General features: G+C 39.3%; 1 protein-coding gene across 2 annotated transcripts in view; it reads right to left on the reverse strand.

Annotated features, from left to right (window-relative positions):
- Positions 1 to 251: 251 nt before the first annotated feature.
- GALNT1 (polypeptide N-acetylgalactosaminyltransferase 1) overlaps positions 252 to 14,270 on the reverse strand; it is a 65,819-nt gene continuing 51,800 nt past the window's right edge. For both annotated transcript variants that reach the window (XM_032152504.2, XM_058438435.1), the window contains 3 exons: positions 8,198 to 8,296; positions 7,544 to 7,678; positions 252 to 1,619 (listed from right to left, as the gene is read on the reverse strand). In XM_032152504.2, coding sequence (XP_032008395.1) covers positions 1,473 to 1,619; positions 7,544 to 7,678; positions 8,198 to 8,296 — 381 coding nt within the window. In that variant the 3' untranslated portion in view covers positions 252 to 1,472. The remainder of the gene's footprint in view (positions 1,620 to 7,543; positions 7,679 to 8,197; positions 8,297 to 14,270) is intronic.

The raw sequence follows: 14,270 nt of genomic DNA on the forward strand, positions 1-14,270 counted from the left end.
TATATGCATTTTTGCCAACAGACTGCTCTACATATCAGGAAAAATGTCTTAATGAGATTCCTCCTATGAGATTAAAAGGTTACCTTCTAATTGACAACTTTCAATTGACACTCAGGTGATTGTGGTATTAAAAAAAAATCAGAAAAATAAAACTGATTTAGCCTAAATAAGAGTTAGGAAAAGAAATGCAAGCCTATTAATATGGAATAATAGCTGCACTTCTTTGGCTAAGTCATTAAAAAATGCCAATAAAACATTTTCAGTCAAATTTTATTTAAAAAAAGCAGCAGATAAACATTACAATTCAATAATCTAATCTAAATATGCACTTGACAATGAAGCATATCTGAGTATGGAGTGAAAACGGTTTTCCAAAAAACCATCAAATATATTATCTCCAAATACCCAAATAATAAATCACTTCTGCAGGCCTTTTGTTAAGTGGAATCATAAACGAAGAACTGAAGATTTATTGCTGTGAAAACAAATCTGTGGTACAGTAGCATGAATCTTGGGTATTTCGCATAATCAGTTAGGTCAAGTGAAGAAGTTGAAAATGTGATAAGAAATTTGTGTGTGTGCACGTGTAAATCTATAAGCCAGTTGACCCAAGAGCAACTGAAACATCTAATTTGTTCAGTTGAGATCGGACATTGCTAAATTTCCATTTTTTAGAAGGCAATTAAAAATTACAATTCCAACAGCCCACAAACCAAACAAAAAAAACTGTAGAGAGAAATTAAAACTATATTCAAAGAGCCTTGTTTTTTCAGCTCAATTTCAGCACCCCAAGGAAAATAAAAGCATCCATGACTATCACAGATGGAAACAAAATGAATGTCACTGGAATCAGTTATTTTTCCCCACTGAGGTATAAAATCTATATAGAAATTTGATACTATACTATAACAAATTGTACTTCTCATAGTTCTGTTTTAATTTCCTTTAAACCCTGTTTAATATAGTTTTTTTGTTGCTGTAAAAATGTTGTTTTCATGATTCTGAATCTGGTTCCAGTTCTTTTATTTTTATGTCAATATTTAATATACTGGCTACCAGTTCTAATCAGGAAAAAAAATCTTGGAAATCTCTTCATTATGACGGCACGTTCAGCAGAAATTACTGATGTGCAAGCAGACCATAAAAGGTACAGTTCTCCAGAAAGCATATTTTGTTGATTTTTTTCATTGTCTCAGTATTCTTTACCATGATTTTCGGAGAAAGACTCTTTCAATCTTGTAAACATCAGTGTGCACAGTCTCATTACTATGCAGTTTCACGTCCATGGACAGGAAGGCTGGTTCACAGCTAGTGAAAAGCTAGAGAAGTCTAAGTTTTAATGGCTGATAAACCTTACATCCTGCAGAGGAGGAAAGCACTTTTCCTTTTTTGCTACTTAAGAATGTGGCAGAAATGTATGCTGAGGTAGCCCAGTCAATCCTTATTTTTTTCGTTTTCTTGTAAATTTGGTCTCAGAATATTTCTGGCAGGGTGACGTTTCGAAGAAGCCACTGCTGGGACCGACTTCCATTGCAGTCTCTAATGCTGGGCACCTGGCTATCCTCTTCTGTGGCTTTATCCAGGCACTGATTACTGTTCACATGCTGAAGGGTTAATTTCTGAAATAGAAAAAATCTTAACATGAGAGTGGAAGAAAACAAAACACCTCAAGCATCAGTTTTGGTGATTATTAAGTTCCTCTGTAGAAAAGGTGTTTTTTTTTTTTGGTAATACACATTATTTAAAAGACGATGGAGAAAAGGTAGGTAGGTGGATGGATGGATGGATCGATAGAGAAACAGAGATAGAGATAAGTAGGTAGATAGGTAGGTCGATAAAGAGGTATGAGGGAGGGAGAAAGGCACTGGGGTCCAGTAGGGTACACTTGACTTGCTGCAAGATGACCTAAATTCTAAGTCCTAATTCTGGCATAAGCTCTGTAACACTATGAGAAGCTTCTCTTTTTTGTGCTTCAGTTTCCTAAACAACAAAAAAAGACCAGATTAGTGGTTCCTAATTTAGGATCCTCAACCTATTTTCAAACAGCTATTTCAAAATTGTTTCATTTCTCTATGATAAGGCTGTTCAAGTTAATTCTGTGATTCCAAAGCTCAAGTTTTTAGAAACTCAGGTCTCTCTGATAACTCAAAATCTTAAGAATGTTGGGACAGCTGATATTTAGTAAAATCAATCTTATGCCTATGTCCATAGCAAACCCAGAGGCTATCCTGATGGTTAAAGGAGATGGTGTGGTACAGAAAGAAAAGCACAGGAATGTGGAGTTGAGTTCACAGCCTGGGTAGCTTGAGGTTTCTCATTTTAAAAATTAGGATCGATCACATTACATATTTTGAGCAGATTTTGGGAAACTACATAGATAATGAAGATAAAGTACATAGTGCCTCACCTACAAGAGAGATTCTTAATAAATGGTTAACAGACATAGCTATATATTTTATCTACTTATTTAAGTTCTAGATTTGATGCGGCAACATGTTATTAGGATAATTCTGAAAGGGCAGGGCAGGTAAGAATTAACAGATAGATAGATAGTTAACAATGATCCACACCAATGATTGTGATAATACAGCTCTGGTCATGTTAAGGACTTCAAAGTAGTTAGTTGTACACAGGAATGTGCATTAAGCATTACTCTACAAATGTAAATTAACTCGAAGGAAATGTAAAATGTTTAACACATAGTTATCTGATTCTTTTACTCATGACTCTATTTTAATGTAGTTCTTTTATCTGAAACATTTCATTTTCATGAGGCCTTTTTTGCACCTATTAGAACTTAAAACAAAATCTAATAATTGTATACAACTACTTAGGCTTCCAGTCATTTATTATTCTTCCGTGTTGTGGTCAAAGTAGGACCTGGCAGATGACAGTCTACCTTTGCAGATGTCACTATTGATACCGTCTAAATTTAGGTTCAGGATTCTATCTTTAATGCTTCCAAATGTAAGACTAGAACCTAGAAGAGAGTCAGCATGGCTGTGGGAATTTTTTTTTCTTTTTTCTTTTTTTTAATGCAGACTTTGTGTAGTTTATTGAGAGGAGGGGCTTTGCAGTCAGATATTCCTGGGGTGATTTCCAGATTTGTCACACACCAACTATATGCTTCTGAGCAAAAACCTAAACTCTTTGAGATCCAGTTTCCTCATCTATAAAATGGGGACAAAAATACCTCACCGGGTTTTTATGAGGAAACACTGAGGTAATGTACATAAAGTGCTGTCTATCCCAGAGTAAATGCTTGATAAATGGTACAATGACATTTACATACAATGGTAATCTGCATTTATACAGTAATGCTTATTATTGGAAAACACAACATCCTGAGCAGTCATGGACACAATCCAGCAGCCAGAGCGCTGCGGCTCAGCGTGCACATTGCTGCCAATGGCTTCAGTCTCGGGAAAGACCAAAACAAGAGAACCTCTCAAACATTCCTGGAGTTCCCGCAAAGCTTATCCCAGTGGCCTCCCTCATCAGGCCCATGGTCACTATTACTAAAAACAAAAAACCCCCAACCAAGCACAACAAAAAATTTAGTTGGGAGAGTTGGTCTCTCTCAACCCAGTTTCTAAAAATGTGCATTTCACTCATCTAGATTCATTAAAATAAACCCAGCACAAAGACACAGGTTATTGCTCTGTGCTAAGTATTTAACTGTTCCACATCAGGACAGAATCCCCATAACTTGGAAGGTGAGCAGCACCCCCAGGGAGCCTAGACTGTGGTAGAGAACGCTGTTCCAGATACAACTCTGGCTGCTGACAGCAGGCACAGAGCCTTGTGGCTTGGAACCTTGTAGGTAGGATGCTGTCATCACAGCACTCCTCAGAGGACTCAGGCAACACCAACTCGTCTCCATTCATAGAGAGCTGGACTAAGGCATCAGGACAAGCAGGTGACAAGCATCTAACTAACCTTTGAAGGAGAGGATAAAAGCTATAATTAATCATTGAGTAAAGTCTACCTGCATCCTAGAAAAAATAATTTGCCAACCTCCTTCTCCTAATCTCTAGATGTAACTAGGTCTAAAATCTGCATTTTATTCCAGAAAGGACAGATACAAGTAGTCAAAGCAAAAGAGCCCAGTGCCTTATTATAAATTTTATGTAATATGTAATATAAGCAAGACTCAAAACTATTAATCAAAAATAGCGTGGTACTGTGCAAAGAAACCTGGATTGAGAATCAAGAATTCCAGATTTGAGATCCAGTCATACTATCTGGCTGCTCGGGGACCTTGGGAAATTAATTCTGAGTTTCAATTTCTACTTGTATAAAAAGTACCCTGGGTTTAATTTCTAGAGTTCCTTTGAAATCTACGAATTCATGATTTTAGATTACAGATAATTGACATAAGTATTCTGTTATTTTTCTAGACTGCTATGTTTTCAATGGATGGAGGCAGGACGATTCTGATGGGCTGTTCCCCTCCAGTGCTTTCCCTGTAGTCTGCTCAGGCTGTTGGACCTGCAGTGCAACTCAACTTCTCCCTCTGCCCAGGGAGAGGGAGGTATTCGTTTTACAGGTATTGACCCCAAAAGTGCTCCCTAATAAACATCCTGAATGCTCAACTTTATCTTGGAGTCTACTTCTGGGAGAAATCAATCCCCAGCATTAATGTTTTATCTCAGCGGGAAAAAAACCTTGCAAAGTGATCTAGAACTTTTAAAACTTCACACTCATAACTGGCTCTTTTTTTTTACTTTAATTTTTTGAGACGGAGTCTCACTGTGTCGCCCAGGCTGGAGTGCAGTGGCGCAATATTGGCTCACTGCAAACTCCGCTTCCTGGGTTCATGCCATTCTCCTGCCTCAGCCTCCTGAGTAGCTGGGACTACAGATGCCCGCCACCACGCCCGGCTAATTTTTTGTATTTTTAGTAGAGACGAGGTTTCACTGTGGTCTCAATCTCCTGACCTCGTGATCCGCCCGCCTCGGCCTCCCAAAGTGCTGGGATTACAGGCTTGAGCCACTGCACCCGGCCAGCTCTTTCTAAATACTCTATCTCCAGCTTCTTACCTGTTTCATCAAACATTTACTTTTGGAATACTGTTGTGGTAGACTGTGTAGGTTGGCTAGCCAACAGTCCTTCCCAATCCCTGTATCTCTTGGCCATCTCACACTCTTAACGACTAGAAAACCAAAGACTTGCTTTCCCAGCTTCTTTTGCAGCTGGGGGTCACCATGGGATGTTCTGGTCCATAAGACAGAAGCAGAGTCTGCTAAGGGGGTTCCAGAAAAACCTTTTGCTTTGCTAATAAAGAGCAACACATGTGGCAGTGTACCATTCCCCTTTCCCTTTTCTTTCTGCCTAGAGTTGGGATGTGATAGAGCTGCAGCAACCATCTTGTGGCCACAAGGAAAAGCTAAGAATATTACAACAACGTTATCCCTGACATCACTATGCCACTGAATTTACTTGTTTTAGCTATAATAAATAGGTTTCTAAAAATACTGCCTAATTAATATACTGTCATTTTCCAATAAACTTACTTAAGAGGTTTTTCATTTTTAAAATTTTGTGGTTGTCACAATGCCTATGGGGTGCCACTAGCACTTAATATCTGGAGCCAGAGATGCTACACACCCTGCAATGCATGGGGCAGTCACACCCAAAATGGCAGTAGCACATACCATGGGAAATCCTGGAACAGAACATTCAGGCCATTTCCAATGGCCATATTAACTGAGCTATTATTATAGGTAATATCATTTTTTCTATAGCCTGACATTGTGAAAGGAGACCCAGGATTTATAAAAGATGATCTCTGTCCTCTAGGATCTAACAATCTAATAGTGGAGAAAAGATTGCTAGATAAATAACTACATACAAGTACAGCTTTTACAGAAGTCAGAGATGACTGTAATTAAGATTGACACAGTTAATTTCAGGTTAGGATTCATGGAAGTGATGTCAAAGCTGGGTTCTTAAGAATGGGTAAGGTGTGTCAGGCAGAGGGAAACATATTATCTTAGATGTGAACTAGGAAAGTACAAGGTATGTTCAGAGAACAGCATATTGATGATTAAAGTAGACCATGGTTGGTGTATGACACAGTATAGGGAGGAAAGATGGCCAAAGTCAGTAACTTTGGACAACATTTCCATTTAAGGAGTAGGATGAAGAAGGAGAGAGAGCCAGGCCAACAAAAGGAACAGAGAAAAAACTAAGAGAATAACCTAAACAGTAGTGCATCTTATGGTCAAGGCATAAGAGGATATGAAAATATCAGGCCAGGCTGGGTGCAGTGGCTCATGCCTGTAATCCCAGCACTTTGGGAGGCTGAGGCGGGCAGATCACCTGAGATCAGGAGTTCAAGACCAGCCTGGCCAACATGGCGAAACTGTCTCTACTAAAAGTACAAAAATTAGCCAGGCATGGTGGTGGGCGCCTGTAATCCCAGCTACTCAGGAGGCTGAGGCAGGAGAATAGCTTGAACCAGGGAGGCGGAGGTTGCATGAGCCGAGATCGCACCACTGCACTCCAGCCTGGGCGATAAGAGCAAGACTCCACCTCAAAAAAATAAATAAATAATAAATAAAAATAGAAAGTATCAGGCCAGGCATGATGGCTCATGCCTGTAATCCCAGCACTTTCAGAGGCTGAGGCAGGTGGATCGCTTGAGTCTAAGAGCTCAAGACAGCCTGGACAACAAGGTGAAACTCCGTCTCCACAAAATTACAAAAATTAGCCGGGCATGATGGCATGTGCCTGTGGTCCCAGCTCCTCTAGAGGCTGAGGTGGGAGGATAGCTTGAGCCTGGGAGGTGGAGTTTGTGTGAGCTGTGACTGTACCACTGCACTCTAGCCTGGGTGACAGAGCAAGACCCTGCCTCAAAAAAAAAAAAAAAAAAAAAAAAACTCTTTAGTGGCACTAAATGCCTTCGAGAAGTTAAGCCAAATTAAAAAGAACCAGAGAAGGAGATATTGAAGATGTTGGTGCTGGTCCCAGAACCTGGCAAAAGCACAAGTTGAAAAATTAGGCAAATAGGTGGAAACAGGTTTACCACGGATGCTTTAATTTAACTAATACCTTTTAAGTACTTCCATGTGGGCCCTTTTGATGGTGGTGGAGAGAAAGGTTCCAGACAAAAGGAAAGATAAATATGAAAGGTTCTGTTATATATGTCACTGAGAAATCATCACAAGCCAGAGAACTTTATTAAAACTTATATTTCACTTAAGTGTTTAATTAAGTAATTTTAAAAGCCTACTTTCTGCCTCATTTCTCCCAAACTACACTATAGAACTTGAAGACATACAGAAGGAACGGTGGCTGCTCAGTAAACAAGGACCCAGGGATTGGAGGCAACTGTGATTTTATAAGACTAAAATTCAATTATTAGGGAGATTAAAACACGTTTATTTTACTTATTTTTCCCACCTGTCAATATTTAGTGTATAAGACAAGTTTGATCCATATTCAAGGTCCACGAGAATTCATTCCTTTAGATATAAAGTATATAAATATACCCAGTGACACACATAATTCTATTACTATAGGCAACTGCATAACTTACCACTGGGTCATACTCCCAGAGTTGGTTGCCTTTTAGGTGGTGGCATTTGAGCATTGTAACTGGGCCATTAAGTTTGGAAACATCCAAGCAAAGGTCATCTGTTCTAATTTCTTTGTTGGCAGTATAAGAGAAAACCTAGAAGTAAAAAAATGCACACACATAAACAGAAAAAATAAATTAGCCAGCATTTTAAATGCCCAATTAGCTGTCAGGGAAAATACAAGTATTTCAAGGTACATGATTTATGTACTTTATTAAAGTAATGAAGAATAAAGTGACTCAGAAAAGCTACCACTAATTTACACTGATGTTATATTACTCATTTTCTTGCTTACAAGGTGAAGCAAAAATGACCTTGAGCTCTCTGTATACACTGAATGTATTGTCAAGGGTTGTCATCTGTTTGAATAAAAAGGGCAAAATAAATTTTGTGCTCAGCAATGTAAATACAGTTCTCACAATGGGCCTTTCACAAACGTTTCATTAAAAAAAAAAAAAAAATCACTGGATTGAAAGCTTCCTTCACCTAAAAGTCTTTATTATTTTCTCTTTAAAGGAAGGAAAACATTTCCTGAATGATGTCATGGTATAAAAAAGGCAAAGTAAAAACAAATCTGAAAATTATCCCTTTTAAGAGTTTTCTAAGATACTCACCTGATTACCCCCCATACCATGGCAATTAAAAATTCCAACTTTTTCATTCTCTTTTCTAGCCATGTTATCTAGACACTGATTTGTTTCCACATTTCGTATCTATGGGACAACAAATAATGAAAATATCAGGAGTTGGAGAAGTTAATTAGACAGACAAACACACACACACATACACTAAAAACCAACCTAAACTTTCCCTGGCATTACTCTGAAATGGCCTATTGGCCTATCACTGTCTAGGTATCTAAAATTCATTGGTCTAGAAAGGTCTTACAAACTGTTTATGTAATTTCTGTGTTTATGGGGGAAGATCCTTACAATTTCTTTTTTCATTTTTTTCAAGTTATTCCTTTCAAATTTGTATTGAGTTCAACAAACTCTACTTTGGTTAATGATTTAAAAAAATTAACTCCCTGAGGACACTATTATCAATCAAGACAAGAACATTAATTCTGGTAACTACTCTGATGACTTAGGAGAGACTAAGATGACTCTAGTCAAAGAGCTTGGAACTTGTCTTACCTGGAAGCTTAAGCACAGTGTGGTACAAACTCTACTCTTTCACTAGACATTTGTGGATTACATAAAAGGAATTTAAGTCAGTCATCAGAATTAGGAGGAATATTTTAGGTAATGCCCCTTGATATTCTGTTTCCTCTAAACTGTTGCAGTTTTAAAAGCATATGGTAAATTAACAGACATTTGAAAGTCTTAAATCTATTCCCATGTATGGTACTGTCAGCAGGTTAAGCCAGAAGAGAAACTACATCTGTCATGTCATGTAGACTTTTTTAAAAAGGTAACTAATTTTGTGTGATAAAGTGGGGGTAAACTTAAAACCACAAAAAAGCCAGTTACTTCTATAAACAAATACACAGTCTGCATAAAGGGTGACATATTATTCCAATATTCCCAAGCAGCCAGGAATAAAAACTAGGGTTCTGACATAACAGACTCAGGTTTAAATACAAGTTACCTAAACCTTTTGAGATCAGGAACTGGGGGGTAATGTCAGTTCTATGCTAATGTCAGTTCTATGCTGATGCTATGTAAGACAACGTATCCAGGCACCTAATTCAGAGTCCAGCACAAGCAGGCTCAGAGACAGTAATAATCTGCACTGTCACTTTACCACTAGTCACATCCATCTTGCTATTTCACCAAAATCTCAAACTCGGTTCGTTCAAAACAGAATTTTTCAATTTTCTAATATGAACACTTAATCATCTTCACATTTTAGTATGTCCCCACCCCATCCCCTCTTGGGAATTGCTACCTGAAACAAACCTCATTACCATTCCTCCAAAAATTTCCCGTTTTCCTGATATCCCTATTTTTATTAATATTCCCACAACTTGTCCAATTATTCAAGCTAGAAACTTCAAAATGTTTTTTTCTCAGGGTCCAATACATCATATCAGTTTCCAAGAGTTCTTTTACCACATAATTTACATCATCATTTTTTATCCATTATTTTAATTGTGAAACCTATTACCTCATAAATAGGTTGTATAAAAGATTTTATGGTTAAATATCGATTTGCATAAGGCACACCTTCCTTCATCCTGGTAGGTGATCAGTTAATACCAGATGATGATGGCTATCTCCCTTGAAAAAGAATTTAGTTCAGATTGGGCCAATCACAGTGACCCACATCTATAACCCGAGCACTTTAAGAGGCCAAGACAGTAGGATCACCTGAGCCTAGGAGTTCGAGACCAGCCTGGGCAACATAGCAAGACCCTGTCCCTACAAAAAATAAAAATCTTAGGCATGGTGGCTCACGCCTGTAGTCCCAGTTATTCGGGAGGCTGAGGTGGGAGGATCACTTGAGCCCAAGAGTTCAAGGCTGCAGTGAGCTATAATTGTGCCACTGCACTTCAACTTAAGTGACAGAGCAAGGCCCTGTCTCTTAAAAAAAAAAAATAGTTCATATTGTGATAAAGATGAGTCTTTATCTCATATATTCACATAAAATATTTCCTTATACTTTTGATAAAAATTATAAACTCTCCAATCCTGTTTTCCTCTATTTCTTCCCCCAAATGCAGATGTAAAGGTTGCTAAAGAAAGATGATAAATGCCACAGGAATTATTCAATTAACACCAATGTTACCTTCAGCTTCTCTCGCTCTCATATGGAATGGCCATTTGCTTAAATAATTGCCTATCTTTTACCAAAACTCAAAACAAATTAAAAAATGCAATTCTTGGCGGGGCGTGGTGGCTCATGCATGTCGAATCCTAGCATTTTGGGAGGCCAAGGCAGGAGGATCCCTTGAGCTCCAGAGTTTGGGACCTGCCTGGCCAACATGATGAGACCCTACCTCTATTTTTTAAGAGATTTGTACATAACAGTTTATACCATCCTTACAACTAATTCCTGACATGCAAGATCTGGGCCTCTATCCCTTGGGGTTACTACTAACCATTAGATGTTGAAAGTGGAGTTTCTCCAAGGACTGGAAACCACTGCTTCCCATTAGCTGTTAGAGTGAGGAGCAACTAAACTGCATCAACAACATGTGGTCAGTGAGGCCCAGGTGAGGTGGGTGGCATGGTCAGAGACCCAGATTCAGGCTCCTGGTGGGGCCTGGAGGCACTCCTCCAATGTAAAGGGGAGAAACTGGAGATTACACTTCTGAAAGAGCACAGCTATGATGTTTTGAGTTCCTAAGTGAATTTCATATTAGAGGACAGAGGATTCTGTTTGGCTCAACAAATATGTGGCTTCTTTGTAGCTGAAGGGAAGGGACATCTGCTCTCCAGGTGGGTCCCTCTATATATCACCTGGCTAGAGAATATAGAGTTTTCAGAGAATATTCTTCTTTTCTGTGTAGTGATACATGTGGACTACCTCATCTATGGGGTGTGTAAGATGCTTTTCTCAAGGACATGGAAAATTAGGACGACTATGGGTTAAGTTTTGTCCACTAGGATTCTAGGAGGGAGAGGACCACCTAATAGGTTTGTTTGCTGGGAGTTAAGTTTGAAGAGCCTTTGGAGAAGGAGAAAGTGAGGAACAACATTTTCTAGGGATGCTGAATCAAATGTTCAAAATTGTAATTCCATATAGCTTTAGGACTATATAACCAATTACCAGCTTTCTAATGAGATGTGGAGGGCAGAAAGGGTGACAACACATACTTGTTTCAAGTTTATACTGGGAAGAAAACAGGTATTTGGGTTGGTTATTCAAAATCTGACATTTGAAAAAAGAATTTTAAAACAGCAGAATTTGGAAAATACAGAAGGAAGAGAAAATACATTCAAGAATTGAGGACTAGCTTTTAAGGATGTTCTACGCAAATGTCTTATTTGTTGGACTTCTAAAAATAGTGAGAACCTTCTGATAAGCGGTATTTTGAAGTTCAATCTAAGGAACGAATGGGCTAGATTCTTTCTGGAGTCTCCCACTCTTCAGAGGATTTTATCTCATTTCTTGGTGTACACACAGTCTACAGCTAACTGCTCAGTGGTCTTATTACACTACCAATTCCTTTTAGTTCACTCTTTTCAAGTCACCTCTTGACTATCTTGGAAAGAGAAAAGCAAGAGGTGAGCCTTGTTTGGTAACATATTCAGTAGTCATTAGGACATCTAACAGCAACTGAGATTCTAAATTATCAGGAACCCTTAAATAAAAGGCAGATTTGATATGGGAAAAGAAGGGAGCTTTTTGGCCAGGCGTGGTGGCTCACGCCTGTAATCCCAGCACTTTGGGAGGCTGAGGCAGGCAGATCACGAGGTCAGGAGATCGAGACCATCCTGGCTAACATGGTGAAACCCCGTCTCTACTAAAAATACAAAAAATTAGCCGGGCGAGGTGGCGGGTGCCTGTAGTCCCAGCTACTCGGGAGGCTGAGGCAGGAGAATGGCGTGAACCCTGGGGGGCGGAGCCTGCAGTGAGCCGAAATCGCGCCACTGCACTCCAGCCTGGGCAACAGCGAGACTCCGTCTCAAAAAAAAAGAAAAAAAAAAAAAAAGGAGCTTTTCTTGGTTGAAGTAGATACTCCTGAATATCAATATGGTCCTGATATTCTCCTTAACCAAGTAGGAAGGTATCTACTAACAGGGTGGCTTGGGAATTTGATATGGTACATCCCTATGAATTATGATAATTCCAAATTATTTCAGAGTAGAGAGAATTAGAGGGGGCATACATTAGTTATAAGATTTGAAAACAATAGATTTGACATGACAAATACGGCCACTTCAACTTAGGACCTGGGAAGGAGAAATGAGTGAAATGACAGGGTAGCAGTACATGATACAGACAGATGGGTAACCTCCTGTGTTTGGCTTAGTTTATTTTATTTTTGAGACAGAGTCTCACTCTGTTGCCCAGGCTGCAGTGCAATGGTGTGACATCGGCTCACTGCAACCTCTGCCTCCCGGGTTCAAGCAATTCTCTGCCTCAGCCTCCTGAGTAGCTGGGATTACAGGCGCCTGCCACCATGCCTGGCTAATTTTTTGTTTTTTTTTTTTTTTTTTTTTTTTTTTTTTTTTTTTTTTTTTTTTTTTTTTTAAGTAGAGACGGGATTTCACCATCTTGGCCAGGCTGGTCTTGAAATTCTGACATCATGATCCACCCACCTCGGCCTCCCAAAGTGCTGGGATTACAGGCATGAGCCACCGGTGCCTGGCCGTGTTGGCTATTTTAAAACAGCAGTTGTTAATCTCTCCAGCACCATCCAGTAGAACTTTCTGAGATGATGGAAATGTCTATATTTGTGCTAATATGGTAGCAGCCACTAGTCATGTGTGGCTATCGAGCACTTCAAATGTGGCTATTGTGACTGAAAAACCAGGCTTTAAATTCTATTTACTTTTAATTAAATTTATTTTCATTTATTTTATTTTTTGAGACTCTCTTGCTCTGTCACCCAGGCTGGAATGCAGTGGCACGATCTTGGCTCACTGCAACCTCTACCCCCAAGGTTCAAGCAATTCTCGTGCCTCAGCCTCCCGAGTAGCTGGGACGACAGATGCGGGCCACCATGCCCAGCTAATTTTTCGCATTTTTAGTAGAGACGGGGTTTCAGCATGTTGGCCAGGCTGGTCTCGAACTCCTGATCTCAAGTGATCCACCCACCTCAGCTTCCCAAAGTGCTGGCATTACAGGAGTGAGCCACCAGGCGTGGCCTAATTTTAATTAAATTCAGTGTAGCCAACACGTCGGATGTGCAGATCTAGATGCTGACACATTGGAGAAAATCTCACCATTTGTGAGGAGCTACTTGTCAATGATGGAAAAAGTTGTACAACATGCTAATAAACTCAAGTTCTCACACCCTTGGCCACCCTATGAAAGTCATGTGGAAAGTGCCCAAGTTTGCTTTGTACTTTCTGAAACAGTGTAAATCCTAGGAGATCTAAGTTATTTCAAGGGAAAAGATCAGTGGGTTAATGGTCCTCTTCATAGGAATTGTTTATGGCTGATTAACACATCTTTCCTTATGTGGCCAGGCACGCCACTGAGTCAAGCCAAAACAATCTAGAAACGACGTACAAACTGAGAGTATCATAAAGGGTGAGGAGCTGTTAGAAACAAACTTTTCTACTTGAATCATAGCAGTGTCTGACTTACAGTGTGTGAATATCCACACTTTCAAAGTGTCTGTAGGGGTGAGAGTTTAGGTTTTGGGGACATGCAGATGGGGCTTCATTCCTGACTAGCCATGAGACTTTGGGCAGGTTATTTACTCTAAGACTGATTCCAAAAACCACAATCTGAATCTTGCAAGGTGCCCCACTAAAAAAGGTGTTTTACGATCAGATATGTTTGGGAAATACTAGTTAAATAAATTTAAATAGGTTTCTTTGTTGAAGGACTTCTCAAAGCCTTTTAATATACCATGACTGTTGGTAGGACCGGGGAGTGGTGGTACAGATGGATGTAAGATGTAAAATAGTATTGCCCAAACATATTTGACCTGAAAATCTACCTTCTTCTCCCCAGTACCTCGCCTTTCTAATTGAGCACCTTGGGGACATCAGACATCAATATTATTTACAACACAGAATTAAAAACACTGCTATAAGAACCCTTTCTCATTGGTAAAGCAGGGAT

Source organism: Hylobates moloch, unplaced genomic scaffold, assembly GCF_009828535.3.
Source record: "Hylobates moloch isolate HMO894 unplaced genomic scaffold, HMol_V3 SCAFFOLD_5, whole genome shotgun sequence".
NCBI lineage: Eukaryota > Metazoa > Chordata > Mammalia > Primates > Hylobatidae > Hylobates > Hylobates moloch.